Below are 27482 nucleotides of genomic sequence, written 5' to 3'. Positions count from 1 at the left end.
GGACTCTGTGGAGCTGAACTATGACAACTGTCCTGAACCCTGACGCCTTCATTGAGGAACAAAGTAAAGGTTTAGCAGCCGTTTAGCAGGTTTTTCACGACATAAGGCAGATCAAGGTGTTACTTGATGGAAACAAATTTGTTGAATTGCACATCAAACAAAAGGAGATGATCTTGTACCATGATTTGACAAAAAAAATAAATAAAACAGACCTGCGTTTGATTCCCTCTAGCGTCACGGACGGATGTTTTCACTGCTCGAGTAAGATGTCAGCGGGCAAATGTGACTCAACTAATTTTTGATTTTACAGGGTAATCCGATTACAATGGTGCACAATCATAATGTTACGCAACAAAACATGATCAAAGTTGTTCCACGGTTTCTTGTAGCGCCAGAGTTGGTCCAGCTGAGGGCAAGAACCAAGTCTCCAACTTGGTCTTTAGAGAAGCCAGCACTCGGCCATCTTCATGTTGAAGACAGCAGCCAAGATCGTTCTCTCTTGTTTATGTGGAGAAATACGAAAGAAGTAGTGTGTGTGTGTGTGTGTGTGTGTGTGTGTGTGTGTGTGTGTGTGTGTGTGTGTGTGTGTGTGTGTGTGTGTGTGTAAGAGAGAGAGAGAGCGAGAGAGAGAGATGAAAAAAGAACATAACAATAAGTTAAGAAATAACAGAGACGAGATGCAGGGAGCAGAACTCCATCAAGGCCAGTGTTGAACTGTTCCAACTCTTCATGAAAATCCACCTGCTGGCTCCATCCCACTGACACAAACAGACGGACCCAGATGGTGGCGCTAAGAATCTATATTTCATTGTTCCTTTCATACAAATAATTGTTCACTTTATATTCTAGCTTGTTTTGGGCCTTGAAACGAGACTTCGCTCTGTGCAACCGTTTCCAGATGAGAGGTCAAAACCTAAATCAGCTGCCCGGAGGATCAGACCTCGCCGCCCCGATGCTGGAGCTTTTATCACCACTGGGTTTTTATTTGATTGTCTTTTTAAAAAAGATGTTATCTGTATCTCTTAAATATTTTTCTAATATGTCATTTAATGTTCTTTAAGTGTTAACCAGCCACTGTCACAAGGTCCCAAGAGCCAAACAGTTTTCACTGACATGTCTAAAACTCCAGACTCAAATCTGTCCCGCTACAGTGAAATAAAGCTTTCAGGGCTGAGACAGCAGGTCTGTCTGGAACATTTATCCTGGTCAATAACTATCCAGCAAAGATGTCCATCTATTTCTTTTTTTCTTTCCTCCATTGCACACGTGTCATGCTGTACCCATACTGGTCCCACAAACTGAACATGTGTGCTTCTGCAGACCTGCAGTCGGCCGGTGTACAGCAGGAACACACCAGTCACACATCTGCTGATCCGTGTCAGCTTTTCATGGTGAGAATTCTGTTGGGCTGAGCGGCAGTCGGTGAGGAACGAGCAGCATCCCGCAGTTCTGTCAGGAGGACAGGCGAGGGGTCGTGACGTGCTGCTGTAACAGGTGGAGCCCAGGTTCACTGACAACCCTCAGAAAAGACAGTAACAATATTTATTCTGCATCTTTCACCCGTTATTTCTAAATGAAAACTACTGAAACACCATAAACTGGTCCAACTCCAAAGCATGAGTTCCTCCGGTAATATTAGCATGGCACATGTAGCTACTGCTAAGCTAAATAGCCAAGCTCTGATACTCTATGCTACCCAGCTAGCAACATTGTCAAATGTGTAAACAAGGAGTCAGTGACGTTAAAACACGCTTGTAAAGATTTTCATCAGATTTAGAACATTACAAGACTCGTGGTGTGCTCAAGAGCAAAGTTCTGACCACCAAGGTCGGAGAACGTGCTGAAACACTGTAGAACCAGGAGGTTCCCGACTGCTCTGAGAAGTAGGCTTGACAAAACCCAGCATGGCAGCATTGGCAGCAAATTTTGTCTGCGCAAACACGTCTCTTCAACGTTGACTTGGTTCTTCTCATCAGAGCAGATGAAGCTTTGCAGTTTAAGGTGGGGCTTCTGGCTCGCTGCTCCCCGTTAGTTACACACTCATCAGTGTTAACTTACAAAAACCTAGAGCTCCTCAGCTTCCGTCTCTCGCTGACTGGTTTATGGCTGATGCCAAAATTGTTACAAAGCAGAAATAGAGCAGCTTTCCTGGGGCAACCATTTTATCACCGTGTGAAATGGGACATTCCTAAATGGGAATTTCACTTTCTCCCAGAAGCCTGAATGCATCATTTGAGCTGGAAAGGAGGTTTCTTGAGGTTCTCCCTCATGCTGACTGGTAACATTTCCTCCAGACTCAAACAGGCCTCAGCTGGTCAGGATAATACAGAATTAATAATCATCATCTCCTTGTGTTGAGCTGTAATAACTTATCAATAATTAGAAGCAATGAAGCTAATATTTGTTATAGCTAAAAACAAACAACAAGGAGAGCCATCACTGGTCAACGTGTAGAATGGCAGACACGTCACAGCTGACAGGGACGAGTCTTCAGAGACACGCTCACCCAGAAACAGTGTTTGCCGCTTTGTACATTGATTCCAGTAAACCAGACCGACACTGCAGCATCACCGTGTGGCGACTGCAGGTACAGCACAGACAGCAAGGTGAAACAGAGGAAAAAGAAAGGAAACCTCTTCAGCCAGGCAGCTGCTCACTCTGGTCCAGGAGGAACATTTCCACTGCCTGACAAGTTGTTTCAGACTCTTGGTGGTGCAGTGGCAGCCCAGCCCCCCCCCCCCCCCCCCCCCACCACCACAAAGAGATGACGAGACTTAAATAGATATATAGAGATATTGGGGGGGTCATGCAGAGCTAAAGTCCCAGGCTGCAGGTTTTCAATGAGGCACATTATGTGTGTGACCGTGATGGAACAGCCCCATCCTGTCCACGTCCCCTGAATGACACTCAAAGGCAACAGGCTGACTGCATTACATTGAATGTCCACTAGAGGACAGCAGGGTCATTTCACTGCTAGAGTGGAAGGTGGAGGAGGAAGAAAAAGGGCAGGAAATAAAAGAGGAGGAAGAAGAGAGTTGAGAAACAAAGACAACAAAGAAACATGCAATCAAAGACGAGAAGGAGAGAATGAAAAAAGGAGTAGAAAGGACAGACAGCTGAGGAGTGTTAGCAGTGTTTCCTGAATCCACTCCTCCTCTAACATGCACATTTCTTCTCGTTGGGCTGTGCAGCAGCAAGCTTGGTGGCCCCGTTGCCATTTGCCGGCTCTGCAGGTGGTTTGTCGACACACTGCTCCATCCTCTTCATGACCAGGTCCAGCAGCGTGATCACGGCCTTGTCCACCTCCACGCCTGTCGCTGCACTCGTCTCAAAGTACGGGATCCTGGCAGGAACAGGAAGTCAGAAATATTGAAAAGCTACATGAGAGAGAGGAAGCTGTCATCCAGCAACATCACAACCTTTTCAGTGGACAACTTTATATCAGGGTTCACTGTGAACATCCATCCATCCATCCATCCATTGTCTTCCACTTATCCTGATTAAGGGTCATGAAGGGTGGAGCCTATCCCAGCAGTCTTCAGGTGAGAGGCGGGGTTCACCCTGGACAGGTCACCAGTCCATCTCAGGGCCAACACATATAGACAGACAACCATTCACTCTCACAGTCACACCTACGGTCAATTTAGAGTCTGGATTAACCTGGTCCACTCTTGATGTCTTTGGACTGTGGAGGAAGCTGGAGTACCAGAGAGAACCCAGCAGGAACATGGAGACTCCACACAGAAAGATCCTGTGATGGAGCCGGGGCTCGAACCCAGAACCTTCTTGGTGTGAGGCCACAGTGCTGACCACTGCAACACTGCACCACCTCACTGTGTACCTGTGCAGGTTACCGTGTCAGCAGAAAGCTGCTAATCAATGAATAACTGCTACGTGTTGGAGTCTCTGAGATCTCCTCCTGCAATGTCTCAATATTCCCCACATTCTTCTCCATAATAACTACTTATGTCCAATATAAATATTACACCAACAACTTCAGTTTCTGAGTTAAAAGAAAACTGAATATTTTCTTTTTCTCCATTAAAAATTCCAAATCTATAATTCAGATGATGAAGATTTTCTTGATTTAATCATGGACGACACCACTGACGACTGCTGTTCTCCAGTTTGTTGTGAATTATTTATCAATTGTAAATTAATGTTACTGCTGTAGTTGTTGTAATACCTCTGAACCCTCCATCACAGGGCCAACACACAGAGACAGACAACCATTCACACTCACAGTCACACCTACAGTCAATTTAGAGTCTGCATTAACCTCATCAGTAGGGTACATATATTAGAAATATTGCAATCTTAATAAGTTAAAGATAAAGTTGGGATTTAAACCTGCACAATCGGACCCTTGTGTCAGCCCAAAGTTGGTCAGAACTCCATTTACGATGGTTGTAGTAGTGGATGGAGCTCAAGAGCTCCAGAGCACAATCCTGTCTGCTAACAGCTGCTGAGTGCAAACTTCCCAGCACTGCTCCGTGCATCTCATATTCAATATTCTTTATCACTGCACGTATCTGTTTTTCAAATCAGTTCATAACAGCGGTTACATACACAATCCCGTTATTAACGACATGCTTTAAACATCAGGAGGTCTTGCTTCCCAGCAAGTTCACAAAGTCTGAAATGTGGCCAGATGATGCAACATGCTGGGGGTGTTTAATGTCACTTGCTGGGTGCCCCTGACTTATCTGCCATTATGTTAGCGTAGCATGTAGCTGGGCATCTGGAGCCCACAGTTGTTGCTCCTGGAAGAAACTTTACTACGTCATTGTGCAACAAAAGCTGGAAAACAACTATGAATGTCAGTTGGCTGATAATCAATAGTGATATTCTGGCACTATTTTGCTGGAGAATCTTTCAAATGGAATCTTCTGAATCCTCATGGATATGAGGAACAACAAACTCAGGGCTAGCTTGCTAGTAGCAGCCTGAACATACCAAGTTCTGACAAAGCTTCCCCCTGGGAAAATCTTTCACTCAATAGCAAACATTTGCTGTCAGACCGGGACGTTCTGTAAAGTTTGCTCACCAGTTATGGAGAAGCTTCAAAAACTCAAAATTACCTATCTACCCCCTTTTATTTTGAAAGGACATTGTCACAACATCCTGGGGTTTGGACTGCCCACAATAATTGCTATTAGCTTACGAAAACACAACCAAGCCAGCGGGAGTTTCCACTACAGCAGAACGCTGACAGGCAGTGGGACATCTGACCATAAACAACAATCCGACTCACCATAAATCTTCAGTAAGTGAGTTTGGAACAAAGCAGCTTCTTTGGTATTTTGGCTGTCACTTTAACTGGATAGAATGACAAACATGGCTGCTGGCGAATTCTATCAGCTGACACTGATTAAAACTCATATTTCAAGCCAACAGGAGATTCTGGAGTTCAGTACCGTCCTGACCCTGGTTCACCAAGCAGAGGGCCTTCACCAAAGACTGAACCCAGAGGGAACATGTTCCTAACTAGTTTCTCTACACTCCACAGACGCAATGAAACTGGTGAAATGAGTTCTACTGGTCACGAATGATGACTTTCACAGCCGGGAGCCAGACGCCTGGTCGTCACCACTTCAACAGCAGCAGGTGGGGGGACACGTCAATGCAGCAGATGTGATACACGGGAGACAATAATTCCTTCAGGTGCGTGGAGGAGGGATTCATCCAGGCTAACGTCGCCTGCATCTCCAGTATAACCACCATACTTCTCTCAGGAATCTATTCAGCCTACAAGCTGTGCAGCCACTCAGGCAGTCAGGCTGCACAAACACACACACACACACACACACACACACACACACACACACACACACACACACACTGGGGCATGGATGCATGGAGTGATTCCCTCTTCTTTAAACATTGTCATCCTTCAGGTATTGGTGCAATGGTACAAGTACATGGAGGTACTGCTGAATATATCCCATTGGTACTTAAAGAATACCACAGAACACGAATTGTAAACAAAATACAATGAAAAGTTGCATCGTTCACAACTGTGTAACTGAAAATGTAGCAGTGCCAAGTTTCAAAACAAGCTCACTACTCTCATCCATAGTGACTGTGGGAGTATTGATCCGGCAGTGCCGTGTCACCGATACCGTAACCTCATGAACTCACCCGTATTTATCCGCCAGCTCCTTGGCTTGTTTCTCCTGCACCTCGCGCTGGTCGGCCAGGTCTGCCTTGTTCCCAACCAGCACGATATCTGGGTTCTCACAGTAGGCGTTGGCCTGTAGCTGGCCTGGAAATCAATCAGATGCAAGAGAAACCCTCAGTCTGGATGGTTGATATAAGATTTAAGATCCACATGAAGACGCTGCTGCAGGAAGAACGTACTCATCCAGTTTCTGACATTGAGGAAGCTCTGCTGGCTGGTGAGATCAAACATCAGCAGGAACCCCATGGCGTCCCTGAAGAACGCTGTCGTCAGGCTGCGGAACCTGGAGCACCAACAAAAAGACAAACAGATCTTCATATTTTAAAGGCAACTTTGAATATATCTGACTGCACAACACTGTCAATGTCCAAATTGCATATGTGAGGCTCGTCAGAATGACGGAAGTTAGTCGTCGTTGCCTTCCTGTCTGGTTGAACAACTACACACTACGACTCTACTACTATGTGATGACATCATCAAGTATCAAGAAGACTTTGATTGTATTTTAGGAAGTTCAAGCTTAGGTATCACGCTTGTTAGCAGGCTACACGCTAGCATCAAGCTAGCATGTTCCACATCTTGCTGTGAACTGGGAGAGCTGGTGAGATGACAGCTTGGAACTGTTGTCGAAACCTGGCTCCAGAAGAATGTTCTCACTATGATGGAAACGCTGCAGAAACCCAAATATTACCAGCACATCTCTGAATCAAATGCTGAATTCAGAAAAATCAACCAGAGTATGAGGTTTACGCGACAATTATGAAGTGTGGAATATTGTCAATTTCGGAATAATAGTTGAATATTATTGTGCATGTGAACGTTGTGAAACGCAGATGCCAAAGTTTCAGTGAAGGCAACCGTGATGTCCCAGAGCGACTGAGAGCAGCATCACGTAGCTGCAGCTGGTCAGCTGTGCAGCGCCAGCTCATTTAGCTCCAGGATTGTGCTGCTCTTAAGACCCCTGCACAAACCAAAACCTGGACACTGATATGGGGTTTCTCTCCATCGCAGTATCAGGGTCATGTGACGTCCCTCACGTCTCAGGTGATACCTACACCTTGATAAACTCAGGCCATGTAAGCGTCTCCTCACGTGAGCGTTGAATTAAAGCAGGAGTTACTCTTCCTTTAGGAGGCTGGAAGTCGTTGTGTTGTTGAAGAGGAGTTTTTTTAATCCTATTCATCTGAATCAGCGCCGACAAAGACTCGTTCCCAGTGAGTGCTCCTTGATTGCAGCAACAGATTTATCTTTTTCAAGGTTAAGAACTACAACAACGACTCCAAACATGTCAGACAAATGGATACATAAGACATGAGAGCAGGAGTCAGGCGGCTCTCAGTATATCAGCAGTACCAGTACTAACTCAGGCACATCAGGTATTAGTAACATGAACTGGACCAAAACAAGCAGGTCAGAATTAAAGTCCTGAACTTGTTTTCTAGCAACCAATCAACACCAGTTTTGGGTTTGGTGTTGTTCTCAGAGGTCCATCTGGCCACCAGAGGCGCCACAGCAGTACGATCATTGTTAACTAACCGTCTTTTGGGGGGACTTCTTTCCTTGTCGTTGGTTTATTGTTTGCTACAGACTGACACATTTTGAAATGATAAAATAATCTGACTTCACTGTCATTGTGAACAAACATCTAAAGTTTGGGTCTGCACAGATGGGCAGCGTGGGATTGTTGCAGGCCTCACTGAAGTGAACTGATACGATTTGAACTGGGCTGCTGCGCCTCAACGCCCCATTACCACCTGACTCGGCTCGTCCCAACTTGCTCAGACTCTGCTGGGTTGGTTGACTTCTCTTGGTTGAGGTTTCTATCATGTACACGTTGATTACACGATAACATTGTGTCCTTGTGCCATAGCTTGAGTTTCACATGTGACCCAGAAGCCTCCAGGCAGGGAGTCTATTTTTGACGGAAGATGCTTCAAGCTGCACAGAGCAGATTGAGCCAGACAGGAAGTTCCCACTCAAATGGCAAAGTGAAGTGGAGTCAGACTCCCGAATGCAAAAACAGGCCGAAAAGGATGCAGTGTAACCACGCACATGCACGTCTACGCAGATGTTAGCAGGAAATGTTGTCAGGGGCGTCCAAGCGGTTGAGACGTTTATATAAAGCCTCAGCTGCCGGTGTAATCCACCAGCAACCTGACCCCACCATAGAAACACCAAAACTACAGATTTGGAAAAATCTCAGCAAGTTAAACTATTGGAAGATCAACAAGTCTAAAACGTTGCTGCTGGGAACTGCAGCCGGAACATGACGCCGCCGTGAAACCACCTGAATAGCTTCTATTTAACCAGCTTGATGACCAAATAGTGACTGTGGTACGTAAGCAGGACAAAGCTCCAGGAACGTCCTCCCATCAGCCACTCAAACACAACGGCACTAATTATTAACCGCTTGATTAAATCATCTTGAAATTATTTCTTGAAATATTAAATCTGCTCTGATACACTCGCAGCTCAAGAAATGAAAATTATGTAACTGACACTGACTCATCTTGCAGTGACTCATCGGGCCTTTACAAACAAATTCAACAGATCAGGGATGGATCTAAGTGAGGACCTCTCTCTGACACTCTCTCTCTCTATCTCACACATGCGCACACACACACACACACACACACCATCATCTACTCTGAATTTGATTTCCTCTTAATCCGTCAGTGTGAATACAAGAGCTCCACTTCACCACTGAGTAGAGCAGATTGACATTCTTGGGTAGCTGCAGCTCAGGACTGACTGGACAGCGGCTTCCTGGAGTGATGTCACCTCACAGTGAGGTTGCCAGGCAACCAGTGGAGACTCTAGGAACTCACTGCAGTCAAGCAGGACACCCCTTCCTCCTTCCTTTTGAAGGGGTGACATGCTAAGCTAAGGCTAACCGGCTGGAGGCTCCATTCTGAGAGAAGAGATTGAGTGGGTCATGTTCTCATCCACCGTTTTTTCCTCAGTCGATGTGAGGGTCTGAGGGCAGAGGATGTTGTTATGATGCCATGTGAAGCCCTTTGAGACAAACTGGTGGTGAAAATGGGCTCTACAAAGAAAATTGCCTTGCCTTGCCGTCAGGTGAGGAGAGTACACGTGTTCCCCAAAGTGCACAGCTATACTTTCGTTTTTAGTCTCTCCATCACATCACACTTGACACAATGAGCTTAGACTCTGTGTGACACTGCACCATGGATAGAACTTACACCCACCACCCTCATGCTGGGTCCTGCCCCGCCCCCCACCACCACCCATGCCAGTGTGCACCTGCTCCTCAGAGGGAGGGAGGGAGGGAGAAACACGACATTTGGATTTCACATGACGGAACAGATTAATGTGTGGAGCTGAACAGTCGACCACCTGGAGCCCAGGGAATACTGTGTTAAAAACTGTAAACAAAACACCTCATTTCCTGTCGCCACCAGGTGGCGCTACAACTCCCTGCCCCAAATTCAAATGGGTTCATTCTACACACGACAACTATATTTGGTGGAGCAAAAAAAAGCAAACCAAGTTTTTTGTTAATCTTGCTGAAAACAAACACCACCGACTACGTCCTCCTTCAGAGGGGGTTATTACAGGCTGATTTGGGGACAGGGTACAGTGGTCAGCACTGTTGCCTCACAGCAGAAGGTGTGCGTGGGTTCTCTTAGCCTCTCCCACAGTCCAAAGACATCAAGAGGGACCAGGTTAATCCAGACTCTAAATTGACCGTAGGTGTGACTGCGAGTGTGAATGGTTGTCTGTCTCTATGTGTTGGCCCTGTGATGGACTGGTGACTAGGGATGACTCTAACGATTCTGATTCCATTTTCAATCCTGCTTAACTTTCAGGTCTTTATTGATTCTCTTAACGATTCTCATTTGGAAAAAAAGAGAACAAACAGGTCGATTAGCATAAACTTTGTTTCGTTAAGAAGTAACATGACCTTACAAACCCAATAGTCAGGTAGCATTCACATGATAGGCAGTGTTAGTTGGTTGGTCACCTGCAGTATTGACAGCAGAGGACGTGCTAACGCTGCTGCTGCTGGGTTGAGATTCTTTCCGCAGCAGATCGAAAACGCAGCATTCATTCAAAGTAATCGGATGCTGTGTGTGCAAATGTTTCTGCATATTGGTGGTATGTCCTCCCTTTGATGAAATAGCCACTTTGCAAGTATTGCAAGTTGCCCTGTTGTCCTCCCTCTTGTGAAAAGTAACTTAACTTTCAAGCGTTTTATGCAATGTTTCCCGCTGGCTGGTGAATGACGTCGCCACACGAGGTGACATCATTCACGCCCACTGGAATCGATAAGGGAATCGCTTGCAAAATTGGATAATGATTCCAAGGAATTGAAACAGCGGGAAACAGTTCTCAACAAGAACTGGTTTTCAATTCCCTCTATTGGCAACCCGCCCAGGGTGAACCCCGCCTCTCGCCCGAAGGCGCCTGGGGTAGGCCCTTGAGATGTAACCTGAAAACATCTCGCAACTTCGCCCACCTCTCCTGTCCGGCTGTGTCCCAGAGCTGGAGGTGAACCTTGAACGTTTTCCCCGTGGTCGTCCCATTGGGGTTGGCCGCCGTGTACACCTGAGGAGAAGCACAGCGCTGGTTTACACTTGGAAATGAGAGTGAATGTGAACACAGAGAGAAAACCTGCTGTAAAGCACTTGACCTCATTAAGAAGAGAATTAGACAATAAGCCACCACCCCCTGCCCTAAGCAACAGCATTCATGCACCCAAAAATGGGATGATAATTATTTCTGTTCGTTATTATTCCATTTCTAAGGCTGTGTAGGCTCGTCAGTAACATGCCCACGTGCAGCTCCTGGCACGGTGAAGGGTTGCAGGAGAGCAGGAGCCTTCACACTCATGGATGCTGATGGCTGACGTGTTTTTAAGTGTTGTGTCAGTCGTGCGTCCGCTCGCTCTGGTTGTGATTATCTCTGCAGGTCTTCACCATGATGAAGTGCTGCTGCAGCTGCTCGTGAAGCCTCAGGCATCATTCGCACATCTGATCCTCTCAGATGAGACACGGTGTGTGTGTGTGTGTGTGTGTGTGTGTGTGTGTGTGTGTGTGTGTGTTAGTGTGTGTGTGCGCGCGAGTGACACGCCATGTCTCATCTGAGCTGCTCATCTGAAGTTTCTCAGGTGCCAGCTGACCTTCAAAACAGGGGATCAATCACGACTCGTACATCTGATGGCGTGAGTGAAGAAAACGGACTGATTCAGCCCCTTTTACACAGCTGGGCGTGTAACCTGCTATCACCTCCCTCTGCCCGTGTGAAAATACAGAGAGGGAACATCAGCAGCACAGCTCGTCACGCAGCACAGAGCCACAGCACCAATAACACGTCATTCCTCCAGTTTTGAACACTGAAGCGGGGGCCTGATGCTGCTTCTGTTGGGCTCTGTTGGAACACATTGGTTGACACCTGAGAGTGGAAGCTGACAATGTGATGTAAATTCATCTGATAGCGAGAGCATGAGAACCACCTCCTCTGGCTCAGTACCAATGGAAGCAGATATTTGTCCAGACTCGTGTAGGACGCCCTCCTCCCTGACCCCACAGCTGTTTCCACTACTGATCTAATATTACTAGATCTAGACATGCTGACCCGCTGGTCCCTGACCCCAGTGGTCCCTGACCCGATGGTCCCTGATCCTGCTGGTCTCTGACTCACTGGTCCCTAACCCTGCTGGTCCCTGACTCGCTAGTCCCTAACCCTGCTGGTCCCTGACCCCACTGGTCCCTGACCCTGCTGTCCCTGATCCTGCTCGTCCTTGAATCCCTGGTCCCTAACCCCACTGGTCCCTGACCCTGCTGGTCCCTGACCCCGCTGGTCACTGACCTGATGGTCCCTGATCCTGCTGGTCCCTGACCCCAGTGGTCACTGACCCAATGGTCCCTGACCTGCTGTTCAGTGCCACGCCTGGTGGCCAGGGGCCTGGTGGGTCAGTTCTGGCTCATATTTGTCTCAAGTGCGACGGTTTCTTTGGCTTCATGCTTTCTATTCTGCACATAAGCCAGCAGCGCCAGCGTTTCAGCGGCCATCTGTGTGAACACTAATGTGTGCACCTCAGTCTGGCTCGTGTGTGTCCTCTCACTGGTTTGGGGATGTTACTCTCATATATCTGACTGGCGAAGGAAAGCAACACCAAAGGAGGCGAGCAGGACCGACCCAGCCCCACGGTGGGTGAGCTCAAGGAAATCCATGTCCTCCGAGGAGTCAAGAGAGGGGTTTGGGTCCTGCGTCGTTGTGTCAGTCCCCCCACCTCACCTCTTCATGTCCTTTGTCTCTCCTTACATGTGCCTGTGTTGCGAGGCAAAGATTCAAAATGGAAAACCATTCAGCAATATGAAATTAATACTTTCTGTGGGGAAGAAGTGTATGCGACTGGTTTTGTTTCTCTTGCAACAGCAATGAGAGGAATGTCTGTGTGGGTTCTCAGGCTTCCTCCCACACACCAAAAACATGCTAGCTGGGGAGCTGGAGACTCTGGGAGTCTCCCACCGGCGTGACTGTTTGCGGGTCCCTACATGTGTCAGTCCTGTGACAGTCTATCGCCACTCCACCGATGTGTCTGTGCACAATAACCTGAACAATCCAGACCTGACATGACCTTTTAGTTCTTTATTAACTCAAGCCCTTAAAAGTCTGAGCAAATGCCACGGTAACTATGGTAACCAAGCCTCCATCACCCATGAATGAGGGGAATTATGAGGAGCTGGTGTAGTTGTGATGGAGCGCAGGATGAGTTTGCTTCTCTGCTGCTGTTAGTAGAACAATGGATGTAAGCGACGAGAATCTCACCACTCTCTTTTCCCTGAAGTCGATGCCGACTGTGGTGATGAACTTGGGGTTGAACTTGTTATCTGTGTATCGGTATAGGAAGGTGGTCTTCCCCACGCCAGAGTCCCCCAGGGCAAGGAGCTTTATTAGGTAGTCATAATCCCCATCAGTCATAGTGATGACCAAAATAAATCTGTGGAAGACAGACACACACGTTAACATATACACACACACACACACACACACTGACTTACAGTTCGACATGTTTCAGTGTGTGAAAGTTGAGCATGAAGTTAACACAAAAACCTGACGTGCCCACTTGTCACTGCCCTTGGTATGCTGGGTAAAACGGGTGCTTCTGGTGTTATTGCTCCAGACAGTACTGAGTCATGGGTGGGGGTCCTTCGGCTAGCTGGGGGGGGGCTTGAGTGTGGGAAGGAAAGACGCCCAAGTATGAGAACGCACAAGTTAATCTAACACAGATGAATGTATTTATTGAACACTTTTATTCTTCAGAGTGTTGACTTACTCACTCACACCCTGATGGAGGAGGGCTACCATGCAGCGGGCCCACCTACCCATCATCAGCAGGTATGAGCTCAGTCTCTGAGGGATCGAATCAGTGACCATTCGGTTACCACACAGCCACCCTACCTCCTGAGCCATTTCACCTAGAATGTGGGTCTACATCAAACTCCATAATGGAATTAATCATAAATATAAAGCACGCACAGTACGAGCTAAAGTCTGCTGAGCTGATGTTCACAGTCTCAACAGTCCCTCAGAACGAACAGCTGGCCCATTAGCCAACCTTATCATGCTTGTGTGCTCTCGTTAGCACAGAACCGAAGGAGTTCTAGTTAGTTCTGATCTCCAATCAATGTGTTAGTGAATCACTCATCATACGGCTGAATTTGGGAGACCTGGATTACACCAGATGACGACCTGGAGAGTTTGTGCAAGTTTTTTGGACAGTTTAGCTGTTGTTAGCTGTCAGTCTCCATTAGCTTAGAGCTAAATCTACATGGCTGGTTCTTCCTTCATTCTGGAGTCACTAAGAAGTGATGCAGGAGGGAGAAAACATAGTGAGAGTCAGCAGTGGCATGGAGTTGTTTTCTCTTGCCTCATGGCCATACGTGGTATATTTAGACAGACGATCATAAGACTCTAATTCCCTCAGCTGAGAGGGTGAGTGTGCTCTAACAGAGGGTGGCTGCACTGGCAGACTGGATATGATACTTATATACAGCAGGTTTGCATGCAACCACAAAGGTTTACAAGTTTGGTCTGACCATGTACTGTTTGCAAAGAGACATTCAAACTGCTAAATCCAATATTCTGGTATATTGAAATGCTATGATGCGTAATTGGGAGGAACGGCAGGCCCGACCTGAACCCGAGTGGTGTTCAGTTATTGGACTTCTGTGCAAGCCACAGTTTCTCCATAGCGAACACCATGTTGGAACATAAGGATGCCCACCGGTGCACGTGGCACCAGGACATCCTAGGTCGCAGGTCTATGATTCATTTTATAGTTATATCATTTGACCTGCAACCGCATGTTCTGGACACTCGGGTGAAGAGAGGAGCTGAGCTGCCACACAGACCCGGCAGACCCAAACGAGTAGTGAGGGTTTTTTGGGAATGCCTGGCGGAAGAACCAGTCAGAACGATCTTCAACTGCCACCTCCGGCAGAGCTTTGACCACATCCCGGGGGTAGTGGGGGACATTGAGTCTGAATGGGCCATGTTCTGCTCTGCCATTGTTGAGGCGGCTGCTGTGAGCTGTGGCCGTAAGGCTGCTGGGGCTGGTCGCGGCGGAGCTGTCAGGCTGAGGAAGGAGGCTTACAGGGCATGGCTGGCCTGTGGGTCTCCAGAGGCAGCCGACCGGTACCGGCAGGCCAAGCGGTGTGCAGCCATGGCGGTCGCCAAGGCAAAAACTTGGGCGTGGGAGAAGTTCAGTGAGGCCATGGAGAACGACTATCGGTCGGCTCCGAAAAGGTTCTGGCAAACCATCCATCGCCTCAGGGGGGGAAAGCGGCAACTTGCCCACACTGTTTACAGTGAGGACGGGAGGCTGCTGACGTCAGCTGGGGAGATAATTGGGCGGTTGAAGGAGTACTTTGAGGAACTCCTCAATCCCACCAACACGTACTCCATGGAGTTTGGGGAGTACTGGGGGGGGGGGGGGGGTCGTCCAATCTCCGGGGCAGAAGTCGCAGAGGCAGTTAAGCAACTCCGCGGTGGAAGAGCTCCGGGGGTGGATGAGATCCGCCCTGGGTATCTCAAGGCTCTGGATGGAAGACAGGGGTGGTGGTCCCCGTCTTTAAGAAAGGGGACCAAAGAATGTGTTCCAACTATTGGGGGATCACACTCTTCAGCCTCCCTGGTAAGATCTACGCCAGGGTACTGGAGAGGAGGGTCAGGACGATAGTCGAACCTCAGATTGAGGAGGAGCAATGTGGTTTTTGTCCAGGCCGTGGAGCCATGGATCAGCTCTTCACCCTCGCTAGGGTGCTGGAGGGGGCATGGGAGTTTGCCCAACCAGTCCACATGTGTTTTGTGGATCTGGAGAAGGCTTACGACCGTGTTCCCAGGAGCACCCTGTGGGGGGTACTCCGGGAGTATGGGGTGGATGGCCCTCTGCAAAGGGCTATTCGGTCATTCTACCGGAGGAGTGAGAGCCAGGTCCGCGTTGCCGGCAGTAAGTCGGACTTGTTCCCAGTGAGGGTTGGACTCTGCCAAGGCTGCCCTTTGTCACTGGTTCTATTCATAACCTTTATGGACAGAATTTCTAGGCGCAGCCAGGTGGTGGAGGGGGTCGAGTTCGGTGGCGGGAGAGTGTCATCTCTGCAGTTTGCAGATGACGTAGTCCTCTTAGCGCCATCGGGCCATGACCTCCAGCTCTTGCTGTTGTTGTTGCTGTTTGCAGCCGAATGCGAAGCGGCTGGGATGAGAATCAGCACCTCCAAGTCTGAGGCCATGGTCCGCAGCCGGAAAAGGGTGGTTTGCCCACTCAAGGTCGGGGCGGAGGTCCTACCTCAGGTGGAGGAGTTTAAGTATCTCGGGGTCTTATTCACAACTGAGGGTAGGATGGAGCGGGAGATTGGCAGGCGGATTGGGGTGGTGTCCGCAGTGATGGGGGTGCTAAACCAGTCCGTTGTGGTGAAGAGGGAGCTTAGCCAGAAGGCGAGGCTCTCGATTTACCGGTCAATCTATGCTCCAACCCTCACCTACGGTCATGAGCTTTGGGTAATGACCGAAAGAACAAGATCACGAATACAAGCTGCTGAGGAGGAAGGCGAAGATGAACAAAACAAAATGAATCCATGGCCATGTTTGACGAACATTTTCGAGATCAAGAACAGAGACGGGAACAGCTTGGTTATGCAGTGTAAGCTTTGTTATCTGTGTTCAAAATCTCGGCATCAAACCTGCGCAAGCACAGGTAAGATAACGTTCCATTAAATCAATAACTCAGTACAGTAGCTAACGATGCCATTGACGTGTATGTTAGCAGTGCTACCTTACAGGTAGGTAACTAACAGTTCAATAGCATTGGTGGCTGATGGTTTGCCACACACACTCCTGACCCCCCCCCCAAAGAGTAACTAAGTAACTTTTACTCTGAGTACATTTTAAGTGAGCTACTTTTTACTTTTACTTGAGTAAATTTTTACACCAGTACTTCTACTTAAGTAACATTTCATCAAAGTAACAGTACTTCTACTTAAGTAGATTTGTTTCTGTACTCCTTCCACCCCTGGCGAGTATTTAAAGGGGGCAAAGCCACTGAAACAGCATTTAAACAACACGGACCAAAGTAACAGTAGCACTCTGATTAATTTTATTAATGATTTGTTAATCAATGAGTGACCATGACAAGTTGACTAAATGGGAAAATGCAATAAAGGTCGTAAGATCACTGACAGCAGCTCACAGGAGCATGCCAAAACTACTACTACTACTACTACTACTACTACTGCTACTGCTACTACTATGTGTCCCATCACCTTCCCCTCCTATTTGGTCCTACTCAGTAGATCAGCTGCTACTTTGAGTAGAACCATCCCGTCCTGTAATTAATCAGACAACCCCACACCAGCAAACCAACAACACAAAGTCGTGCAGCTCATTCAGCGAGAGGCTTTGATAGAAAACGTCATTTTCAGTCACAAACACGGTGGCAGAGCAACAGAACTGTTGGAGTCTGAGCAGTTCTGTCTGTGCACATGCTGGTTAAATGCACATTTTTATGGCTAATTAATACAGTCATGTCATTTATCCTATTGTTTGTCATCACTAATAAAATGTAATAAATTAATAAATTAGTCTATGTATATCATAAATATGCAACGATTACTTGAGCAATCGGCTGAGCAAATGAAGACTAGTCCACTCGGAGGAAGAATGATTTCTGTCCTTAGAAAACAGTTGTAATGTCCCTTTTCTTTTAAAGGCCTCATTGTTTACCTCTGTGAGAGGTAGCAGTGCTTCCACGGAAAAAAATACGGGCAAGATTAGTCAATAAGGAAGTTATCAAGGTATGAATGAGGTTGAGTCAGTGTGTCTGTGTTTGTGTGCCTGTGCGGTGAGTTTCAGCGCGTGGCAGCAACCAGGGTTGGCCGCCACTGCTCAAGTGAGGATTAGAGAAGCCAACAGGAGGGGAAACAACAGCTCTGCCTCCATGTTTGACTGAATATGCAACACAACAGGATGAGAATGCACAGAAGAAAGTGAGCAGTCACACGTCACATTTATGCACATTTGTCTCATAAAATCGTGCGATTTTACTGCCTTGTTTAAGAGGTTGTAGTATGATTGTAATTTCTGTTTGCTGGAGGAAACTTTCATAGAAAAATTTCAATGACTGAAAGGATGATTGATAAATAACAGCCACAATAAAATACATTCAATGTTAAATACAAAAATATCATTGATTCATCAGGTTCACCTAGATCCAACTCATGCGGTATAATAAAACAGCCGAGCCGATTGCTCGTTAAGCAGGATGCCATGTCTGCTGGCGCTGAACTGTAGTTACAACCTCTGTATTTTTTCTTATATTTGGTCAACCTCATTAATATAAATGGGTAGAATTTATTGCAGAAATATTGCCTCACCGTTTTGTTACATTCAGGTCGTAGAGGAAAAGGTTTTCCCAAGTGCGAGCTAAACCTCCTGTCTCAATAACAAGCAAGAACAAATCCATAAAACTCCACAGGGGCATTAAAAATGTATGAACAATCAAACACAACAGGAGATGGGAAAAAAACTGGCCCAGGAGAGAAGCAGCAGTTCAGAGAGGAGACAGCTGGAGTATCATCAGGGTCAGTATTAAACCAGCCATCAGACTCCTCCTCTACTGTCTCCTCCACCAAGAGCTGCATTTATGGACGCAAACCCCATTGTAGCGGTGAAGCTGCGGGAGAAACAATAGCAGAGCATTTATCTGTTTATTTTCTAAATGTGGAAAACCACTTTGTTGCTATATTGCTATGTTTCTCAGAGATGCAAGATGTATCCGGATAATGTGCAGCACGTCACAGAGCTCATTTCATAGCACAATAACCATGTAGATCATCACTCTGAATGGGCGTAAGCAGCCTGCTCAACCACGCTTGTGCCAGGAACAGGAACGGTTCTGGTTACTCTGGTCTTCAATCAAAGTGTTAGTGGATTACTGATCGCGTCTGGATTAAGAATATGTGCATTATACCAGATGATGACCTGGGGGGTTGTAAACGGACATTTTTGTACAGTTTAGCTGTTAGCCATCAGTCTCCATTGGCTTCAAGCTAAATATGCGTCGCTGGCTCTTTCTGCGTTTCTGGAATCACAAATAAGTAATCACCTTGAGAAATACACAATGCATTAACTCTCACAACCCATACTTAGTAGCACTGGATGGTTCTTTTATTCGGAACTATCAGGCAAAGATCCAAGTCTCTCTCTTTCCTGGGGCGCCTCCTCCAGCTTTCTGCCCAGATCATGTGACCCAGTGAGTGGGATTTCTAAGATCACAACAGATCACGCAAGAATACTGCTCCGCTCATTTGTAGGGTTGCATGGACCTACCACACACGGCACTGCATGACTCTGCTGACTAGTCATACTGCAAATATTGTGTATTGTACATAAACGACTTGCTTAGTGACAGAAACACACGTTTGAAAACTATCAGTAATTTCAGTGCAGACAAACTTAAACAAAGACATTCAAAAACAGGTTCTTGTGCAGTACTGCTTTCAAAATGTTTTACTAGATTGGTAGAAGCTATGTTTTACAAGCAGTAACAAATCAATTAATCTAATGCTTTAGTGGTACTGCTCAAAATGATTGTTTGACTGTACGAAATCTAAATGACCGACGCTGAAACAATGACGAGGGTTCAGCTCCAGCCGTCACAGGCAGGGTGGTGGAGAGTTTTCTCAGCATCGGGGCAGGAAGTCGCTCTTGGCGTGTCTTCTTCACAGTAACAGATGATCCGCAGCTTTCTAGGTTGAGGACTTTAAGTGCCAAATGGGATTTTTTTTTTGACATGTATTTTCTTTCATTGTATTACGGCTTTTTATAGATAATTCCAGTATTTACACAAGTTCCAGTCTGAGCTGACCTATTTTATTCAGTTTGCTTTATTAAGTTGTTTAACTGTGAGAAGTTGAATGCCGCCTTCTGTTCCTCCACATCTTCACCTCCCTGCTGGAGCTCCGATGCTTTATGAAACCCTTATTGTTTAAAATATTCCATTACATCAAGGTCCGATTCCCAAACCAGGCCTGTCAGTTTTAAGTGTTTCTGATTTCAAAACACCATAAAAATCCATCTCGACATCGTCTGTAAAACGCAGAGGGAAGCAGGTGAGGAGAAGCGTTGGCTGGGTGTCTGACAGGCGTCGTGTGCGCGGTTGAAGGCAGCAGCGAGAGGATGCAGCTTGGCCTTTACCGTGTTAATTATTGAGTAGCGCTGACAGAACTCGTCTGTCTCTTCTCACTGGAGAGGCTCACAGCGGTTTAAAATAGTTTCAGCACTCAAATCATGACAATTTGTCAGAGTGCATCATTCAAGCAATTTAGCGAAATGAACATGATGTTGTTAGGTGAGAATGTGGGGAGGGGAGGCTGCAGGAAGTGCCTGATGAACAGACTCAGGATGGACTGGTGATGTCAGGAATGTTGTGCGATGAGAAGAACGTATTTGTGTGTGCGATCTCGACAAAACTCTCCTGCTGATTCGCTCACTTCCGTTTCCACTGCATGATCTCACTGAAGCTGAGCAGCCAATCAACGCACTCAATCAACCTGGAAAAGCTGCAGACATGCAAGGTGAACAGCAAAGACCTGAGGCCCCACCTACATGATGGTGCCCAGGGTGAGTGGCTGTGTGATATGTCCAGCTCATCTGATCAGTTCAACAAGAAGCGAAGCCCAGTGTGAGGAGCATTAGACTCGAAATGATCAAAAGTGTGTTTTGGGTGGAATGTAACAACTCCCGTGCTTCCCTTTGGCAGGCTGAGATGCCGGCCGCTACCAAGTACACAGATAAGTAGACTGGATTTTCTGTTGAAGTCGGTCATTCATCCATTCATCCATCCATTTTCTTCCTTTTATCCTGTTCAGGGTCATGGGGGGTGGAGCCTATCCCTGCAGCCTTCGGCAAGAGGCGGGGTTCACCCTGTCCAGTCCATCACAGGGCCAACACATAGAGACAGACAACCATTCACACTCACAGCCACGCCTACAGTCAATTTAGGAGTCCAGTTACCCTACTCCTCAATTGCATGTCTTTGGACTGTGGAGGAAGCTGGAGTACCAGAGAGAACCCACGCAGGAACAGGGAGAACATGGAGACTCCACACAGAAAGATCCCGTGATGAAGCCGGGACTGGAACCCGGAACCTTCTTGCTGTGAGGCCACAGTGCTGACCACTGCACCACCGTGCCACCCTGAAGTCTGTCAGTCCATAATAATTCAGAAGCTTGGTGTAAAATCTTGTTCGCAACGAGTCCTCCAAATCAATACGACCTGATGGGTCGTTTGTTCTTAACCTCAAATGCGACCCAGTGGAGATTTTCCTAGAGTAGCACCCCCCCACCAGCCGAGCGCTTCGATATGATCTCATGACTGTATTATGACATACGTGTTGACAGCAGCCGGGGGTTTCGGCTCCTCAGTGACACGCCAGTCTTTGACACACCACCACCTGATGAATCGGCTCAGATTAGTTGAACAGAACCTCTAAGGTGCTGTAGCTTCTCTGACCTTCTCATCTCTGAGTGATGTCGGACCCTCGGACGCCGCTGGGCCTCCAGGTTGTCTTGTGACTATGTGAACATGTTTGTTTCATGCTAAACGCTTTGAGGGCTTCTACATGCTATTTGCCTTTGTCTATTTACAGGATAAACACATTAACATGACGCAAACACGTTCGTCCACTTCCATGTTAATGAGAACATTAAACAGTAGAAAACAAATAACTGTTTTAGCATTTGAACAGTCCAACAATGCAAAATCAATTAGTGAGTAACTGCAACGGACTGGTCAGTCATGTGATCAACTCAGATTGCCGCCTCATGGTAAATGTTGATCAAAGTAAGCACCAAACAAGATGGAGGAGAAGAGAATCGACTAAATAATGATTCCCATCAGAAGTCTCCAAACAAATAATTCATCTGCATACATGGTTCTACACCATATCAATCCAGGCCTGGGATTGTCTCTTACATGTACTGTAAAAGGTCAATCGACCTTTGACTGCTGTGACCTCTGGATCATCTTAAACGGGTCAGACATTTGTTCTGTCAACCAAAGGTCTTTGTTGTCCTCAGCGATCCATCCTCAGCTGGCAGCGATCGATAACAGCTAACAGGGATGTAGATCCGATTATTCCATTAGTCCCCACATCCTCGGCTTTGACACTCAGACTGTCGAAAACCTTTAAACATTTCAGAACCACTTAACGGAACAATGAGGCGTATTTGAGACGGCACAGCAGAAAGATCAATAAGTGAGACTCAGCAGGCTGTGGGAGCAGATGGCTTTCTCCATCTCAAGGATCTTTTAGTTACTGATGTCTGGTGACTTCTGCTCACTCTCCATTCATCAAACATCTTTTACTCTCACTATAAAAGCTGAGGACGGAGCCACCGTGATGTCACCCGTCGCTTCTTTGTATTACTGTCAACTGTCAAACACTCATTTACAAGTCTGACATTTTGAATTTCGTCGAAATATCATCTTGCAGCCGATGATCAGACTATTGTTTAACTGCAGAGAGTTCAGCTGCTCAATGAGCTACTGACTCCACAAAGTGGAGCCAAAGGAGCGCAGCCACGTCCGTGCGACTTCACCAGAAATTAAAGGTCTCATTAAAATAAAATAATTCTTGTTCTTCTTCAATCCTGCATCCTGTGTTTATGAATCTTGATAGAAGTCAAACATAAGTGAAAAAAATGAGAATCAGAGTATTTTCCACCTCAATCCCTATGTTTTCTGTTCCTGTAAAAACAATCAACTGTTTGATGACTCATCCTTCACTGGGGGGCGTGGCCTCAGCGGCTCTCCTAGCTTCTGTGTCCATGAGAGCTGGGTAGGAGGGTTCATGGGTTTCAGGAGAAGACGCTTTCACTAAACAGGGTCATGTTACTGACATGCACCTGCCTCATGACCACTTCAATACTCTGGAGATGACGACGGCACAACCTTCCTGGATTAGTCCAGTTCCTGACCCGGGTTACGTCCAGATCCAAAACAAACGCCAGAGATGGATGATGAGACCCGCTGACATGTGTCCATGTACTGTTTCCAGCTGTTGCCTAACAACATCTTAGTCACGCCCCTCCCACAGCATTAGCATCAGCTAATTGATGTTAAGAGCAGTTACAAAATAATTAGGGTTGATTCACTGTTTGACAAAAATGAGAAGGTCATGTGCTGTCAGTGTGATATGATAATATGATAATATGATAATATGATGGTATGATACGATCCAGATTATGTGAAATATAAATGTGGTGTTGTGAACCGCTCAGTGTACAGGATGAGTACATGCATCTATCCGTCCCATCAGGCTTCCTCTCTTCCTCCCTAATCCCACAGCAGGAGGGGGGCAAACGCTGTGTGAGAGCTGGGTGTAAAAAGGGCAGCATAGCTGCTGGTTTGCGGGGAGGCAGAGGAGGTGAGGCCAGGAGGTCAAAAGGCAGCCGTTAATACATCACAAGTTCCAGGGTTTAATTTTATTTAAATCATTCAGTTTTGTTTTCATTTTTATCCGCATTAGCTGCTGTTTAACGCAAGCTAGTAGTAGTCCAGTCCAGTCCAGACTGGTCTATTCTAGTCTAGTCTAGTCCAGTCTGGTCTAGGCTAGTCTAGTCCAGTTAGCACAGTCTAGTTTAGGACAGTCTAGTCTAGTGTGGTCTAGACTAGTCCAGTTAGCACAGTCTAGTTTAGGACAGACTATTCTAGTATGGTACAGCCTGGTATAGTATGGGCTAGTCTAGTTTAGTACAGTCTATTATAGAATGGTATAGTCTAGTATGGTTTGGTTTAGTTTAGTACAGTCTGTTATAGAATGGTATAGTCTAGTATGGTTTGGTTTAGTTTAGTACAGTCTATTATAGAATGGTATAGTCTAGTATGGTTTGGTTTAGTTTAGTACAGTCTATTATAGAATGGTATAGTCTAGTATGGTTTGGTTTAGTTTAGTACAGTCTATTATAGAATGGTATAGTCTAGTATGGTTTGGTTTAGTTTAGTACATTCTGTTATAGAATGGTATAGTCTAGTATGGTTTGGTTTAGTTTAGTACATTCTGTTATAGAATGGTATAGTCTAGTATGGTTTACTCTAGTCTAGCATAGTACACTCTAGTCTGGTATGATACAGTCGAGAACAATTTAGTCTAGTCTGCTTGTTGAAGGGCGTTAAAACTCATGTGAGCACTTGTTGTTCTAACTTGGTTAAAATTCTGTGTTGATCAATGTTTGTGTACTCGAGGCTTCATGTTTCCACAGTATTGTTCGCTGGACTAGGATTAGCTTCCTTCTAGCTCTGATGTCATGATCTTCATGGTTACAGAACAAACACACACACACACACACACACACACACACACACACACACACACCCTGGTTCCCGTCATTCTTCAACGAATATCAACCAGTATTTTGGTGGAGCAGCTCTCCTACAGCCCACCAGCTCGGCTCCTGTCTGTCTGTGGCTGCTTTAACACAGCAGTGATGCAACTCGGGATCCACTTCATGAAAGCATTTCAATACACTCACTCCACCACACAAAGGCTGAAGCTGCCTGATGTTTCAGGGTTTTAGCTTTCATGAGCAGGGAGACCCAGCACGGCTGAGCAAAGACACACAGTGGAGAAGAATTCCAGGAATAACATCCAGCAGCAAAACCTAATCAAGTAGAATCAGATGACCATTAATGCGGCAACTGAATGGAGGCAGGGAAACACAACTGAGCACTGAGCTGCAATCTGAAGATCTCATGACTCCAATCCTGCTGTTGTTCTCCCCCTCACCTGGTTTCATTTAACAGAGTGAGAAAGAGAGAAAGGGAGGGCGGAAGAGAGAGGGAGAGAGGGAGGGACAGCTAGGAAGAACTCAGTAATAACCAGGGTTGATGGTGTATAATTATGAACCCATGAGAGCAAACCAGCGCTGTCTCATCGCCACAGTCATGTGATTCTTCTTGCTCTCAGTAGCTTCAAACAGACCAGAGCAGTCAGCTGGTTTGACGGTGTCAGTGGGACAGACAGCAGCTGATGTGAGCCAACTGGCCTCCATTCTAGCGTCCTAGCGCAGGTGTCGCTGCTGTTCTCTGACTGGCTAACACACCTGCACGAGTCTGTGCAGCACCGGGTCAGTCCATTTGCTGACGGGTGGTCAGGCCACAGGTCCAACATCGACAGCACAGTGTGTTCCTGTTGTTTAAAGGGCACTATGTACAGACAATTGAACCCCCCCCCCCCCCCACACACACACACACACACACACACACAAACACACCATCCTTTTTGGGGTATTCTGACGGTAGAACTGGACCTTTTCTGTCATTTCAGAGTTCATGAGTTGTGACAAGTTACAAACACAAACTCACAGGTTCCATTTAAACACAGTAACCTTCTACTTCTTTGCTTATTGAGTTGGAGGTCACACGATCAGTCATCTGACTGGATGTGTGTGGTTGCTGGCTGCAGGGCAGTGGAGCATCACTGCCAAACAAGTGTGATCTCTGTCAGAGTTTGCAGCTATGCCTTTTTCTGTCCATGTATGGAGCAACCTGGCGTCATGTTGACTTCACTACCAGACGGAAACAAGAGGACAGGTGACGCTTCAGCAGAGCCGGACTAAATGACCACGTCACTTTCATCATCTGGTGGGTTGCTGCCTCTCCAGCTCTCAAGGCTTTCCTTAACTGACCTGGGATCAAATCTGAGGGTCAGAACTGCTCCAGGCTGCTGATGGAGTTTCATGCCAGAGTTCTATATTATGTTCAGAATCCATGCGGAGCTCCATGTTGGTTTCTCATGTGGAAACGGAGATACCAATCACAGCTTTTCTGTCCAAGCAAATGCAGAGGAAATGTACAGAGATCAGTTTTAGACCGAGGTGACAAGTTCTACTTCATCTGCTATCACTAATTTTGGTTTAAACAAACAAACGAAAAGTTCACATATGTAGTCAGCAAAATGTCTCCACACATCATTTAAATTTCCTCTTGACAAGTTTGCTGTGACAAGTGAACCAAGTTGTCCTCCTTCACCATCACAGGTCATTCATGTTGGTATTATTCTCCCCCAGTCAAGGGCTGCGCATGTATGTGTGTGTGTGTGTGTGTGTGTGTGTGTGTGGTCAAACTGATGTATCTTGCACATCACCAGAGAACAACATTAGAACAATTTTGTAGCATGTTTCTATGGCAGGGCAGTGCTGTGTTGTAGCTGAGCTGCAGAGTTTGCGTGTTCTCTGTCAGTGTAGCTTCTCTCCAGCTTCCTCACACGGACCAAACACATCTATGTTAGGTTAACTGGGGATTTTCAGTAGTCTGTAGACGCCAGTGTGAACACCTGCTGGTCTCTATGGTTACCTGTCCAGGTGACCCTGCCTTTCGCACAGTTAGCTGTGGCCCTGTGCAGGACAAGTGTCCAGATCTTGGATGGAGGCTGGTGCTTCACGAGCCCCCAGCTAGAGAAAACCCTGTTTCAGAACTCATGACAAAACAACTAGAAAGACTAGAGGTGTGCAGTTAAACAGAACCATTTAGTTCTTCAGGAACAGTTCAGACCAGAGCACTCCAGACAGAACACTAGTAAGCTAAAGGACATCACGTACAACAGGTGAACGTGATTTGGTTAAAGGTGGCGTATCTAAGACCTTTTATGCAATTTTTCTGGGCATCATAGAACAATAACTTCATAATAACCCTTCACCCAAATGTAGCTCAAGTGTAGGTTCAAAAGTAGGTTTTGGCCAATCACAGGTCAGCTGCAGGAGAGGACATGCTCCCATTGGCTGATCCCCTTAGCAGCCTGACCATGAGTCAGTGGAGAGCTTGAATCAGGACAGATATTTCAGATATTCCAGCACTGGCAACAAGTGCTGACACCACAAAACCAAACAATAAAATCTCCATGCTGATCGATCAGCTCCAACAGCGTCAGGACCCACAGAACACGATTCCCTCATCTGAGAGCATAACTCAGCAATCAGGAACACACATGTAGAAACATTCCCTCAGCGTTGATGAAGGCTGATCCAGGATCAGACTGAAGAGTTGTCAGCGCTCACTGGCAGAAATTTGCATCTGTATATGATAGAAACTGCTCCAGTGGTTACTGACTAGTTTCACGCTGAGCCAGAGACAGAGCACCCGATTGGTTCTCTACTGTTTCTGCTCCTTCACTTTGTTGACTCTGTTGCAACTCAAAACCAAAGACAAACGCCACACAGGAATCTCACACAACTGCAGCAGCATTTACTATCTTTGAATGATATCTTACCGTGACAACACTTCCCTCCTGCAGTCAAACCAGTTGAGAGATTAAACAAACAGAGCTGGCAGCATTTGCTCTTCTCAGCCGGCACTAATCCAGTTTTCCAGGAACTTTCCAACAGCCCTCAGACATGATTCTGAACTAAAGTAAGTGCAACAAGTAGGGGTGTGATATGACGGTGCATGATCGGGAAGACTTAGTCCACAACTCACCATCGCATTGCAGATTCTATCTGCTGCAGTTCTATGCTCTGACAAGCAGTTTTTTTCTCAGCTGCTGATATTCATCATTGCCACTGCTGACAGATTCGCCTCCAGAAGGAAGCAGCTTACACGCCCAAAAATGACGGATTTAAGATGTTTTTACAGAATTAAAGGATTTAAATAAAAACCTCATCTTCAGAAAAAAGGTTTGAAAGTCTTTACTACCGCCGGCAGTCTCTCACATCGCTCCCTCTCAGTGTCACGGCGTCCTGCTGCTCAATTCCTCAAACATGAGGCTCAAGCGCAGCCGGTC

General features: G+C 46.5%; 1 protein-coding gene across 2 annotated transcripts in view; it reads right to left on the bottom strand.

The window, feature by feature from the left end:
• Nucleotides 1-529: 529 nt before the first annotated feature.
• rab27b (RAB27B, member RAS oncogene family) overlaps nt 530-27482 on the bottom strand; it is a 52720-nt gene continuing 25767 nt past the window's right edge. For both annotated transcript variants that reach the window (XM_086187622.1, XM_086187623.1), the window contains exons 2-6: nt 12977-13148; nt 10662-10750; nt 6361-6464; nt 6142-6265; nt 530-3343 (exon numbers count right to left, since the gene is read on the bottom strand). In XM_086187622.1, coding sequence (XP_086043748.1) covers nt 3157-3343; nt 6142-6265; nt 6361-6464; nt 10662-10750; nt 12977-13129 — 657 coding nt within the window. In that variant the 5' untranslated portion in view covers nt 13130-13148 and the 3' untranslated portion in view covers nt 530-3156. The remainder of the gene's footprint in view (nt 3344-6141; nt 6266-6360; nt 6465-10661; nt 10751-12976; nt 13149-27482) is intronic.

The sequence above is a fragment of the Aulostomus chinensis genome, chromosome 19, assembly GCF_037954235.1.
Source record: "Aulostomus chinensis isolate RoL2024-O1b breed Wild chromosome 19, RoL_Achi_v1.0, whole genome shotgun sequence".
Taxonomy (NCBI): Eukaryota; Metazoa; Chordata; class Actinopteri; order Syngnathiformes; family Aulostomidae; genus Aulostomus; species Aulostomus chinensis.
This window is presented reverse-complemented; position numbering and strand designations above follow the sequence as displayed.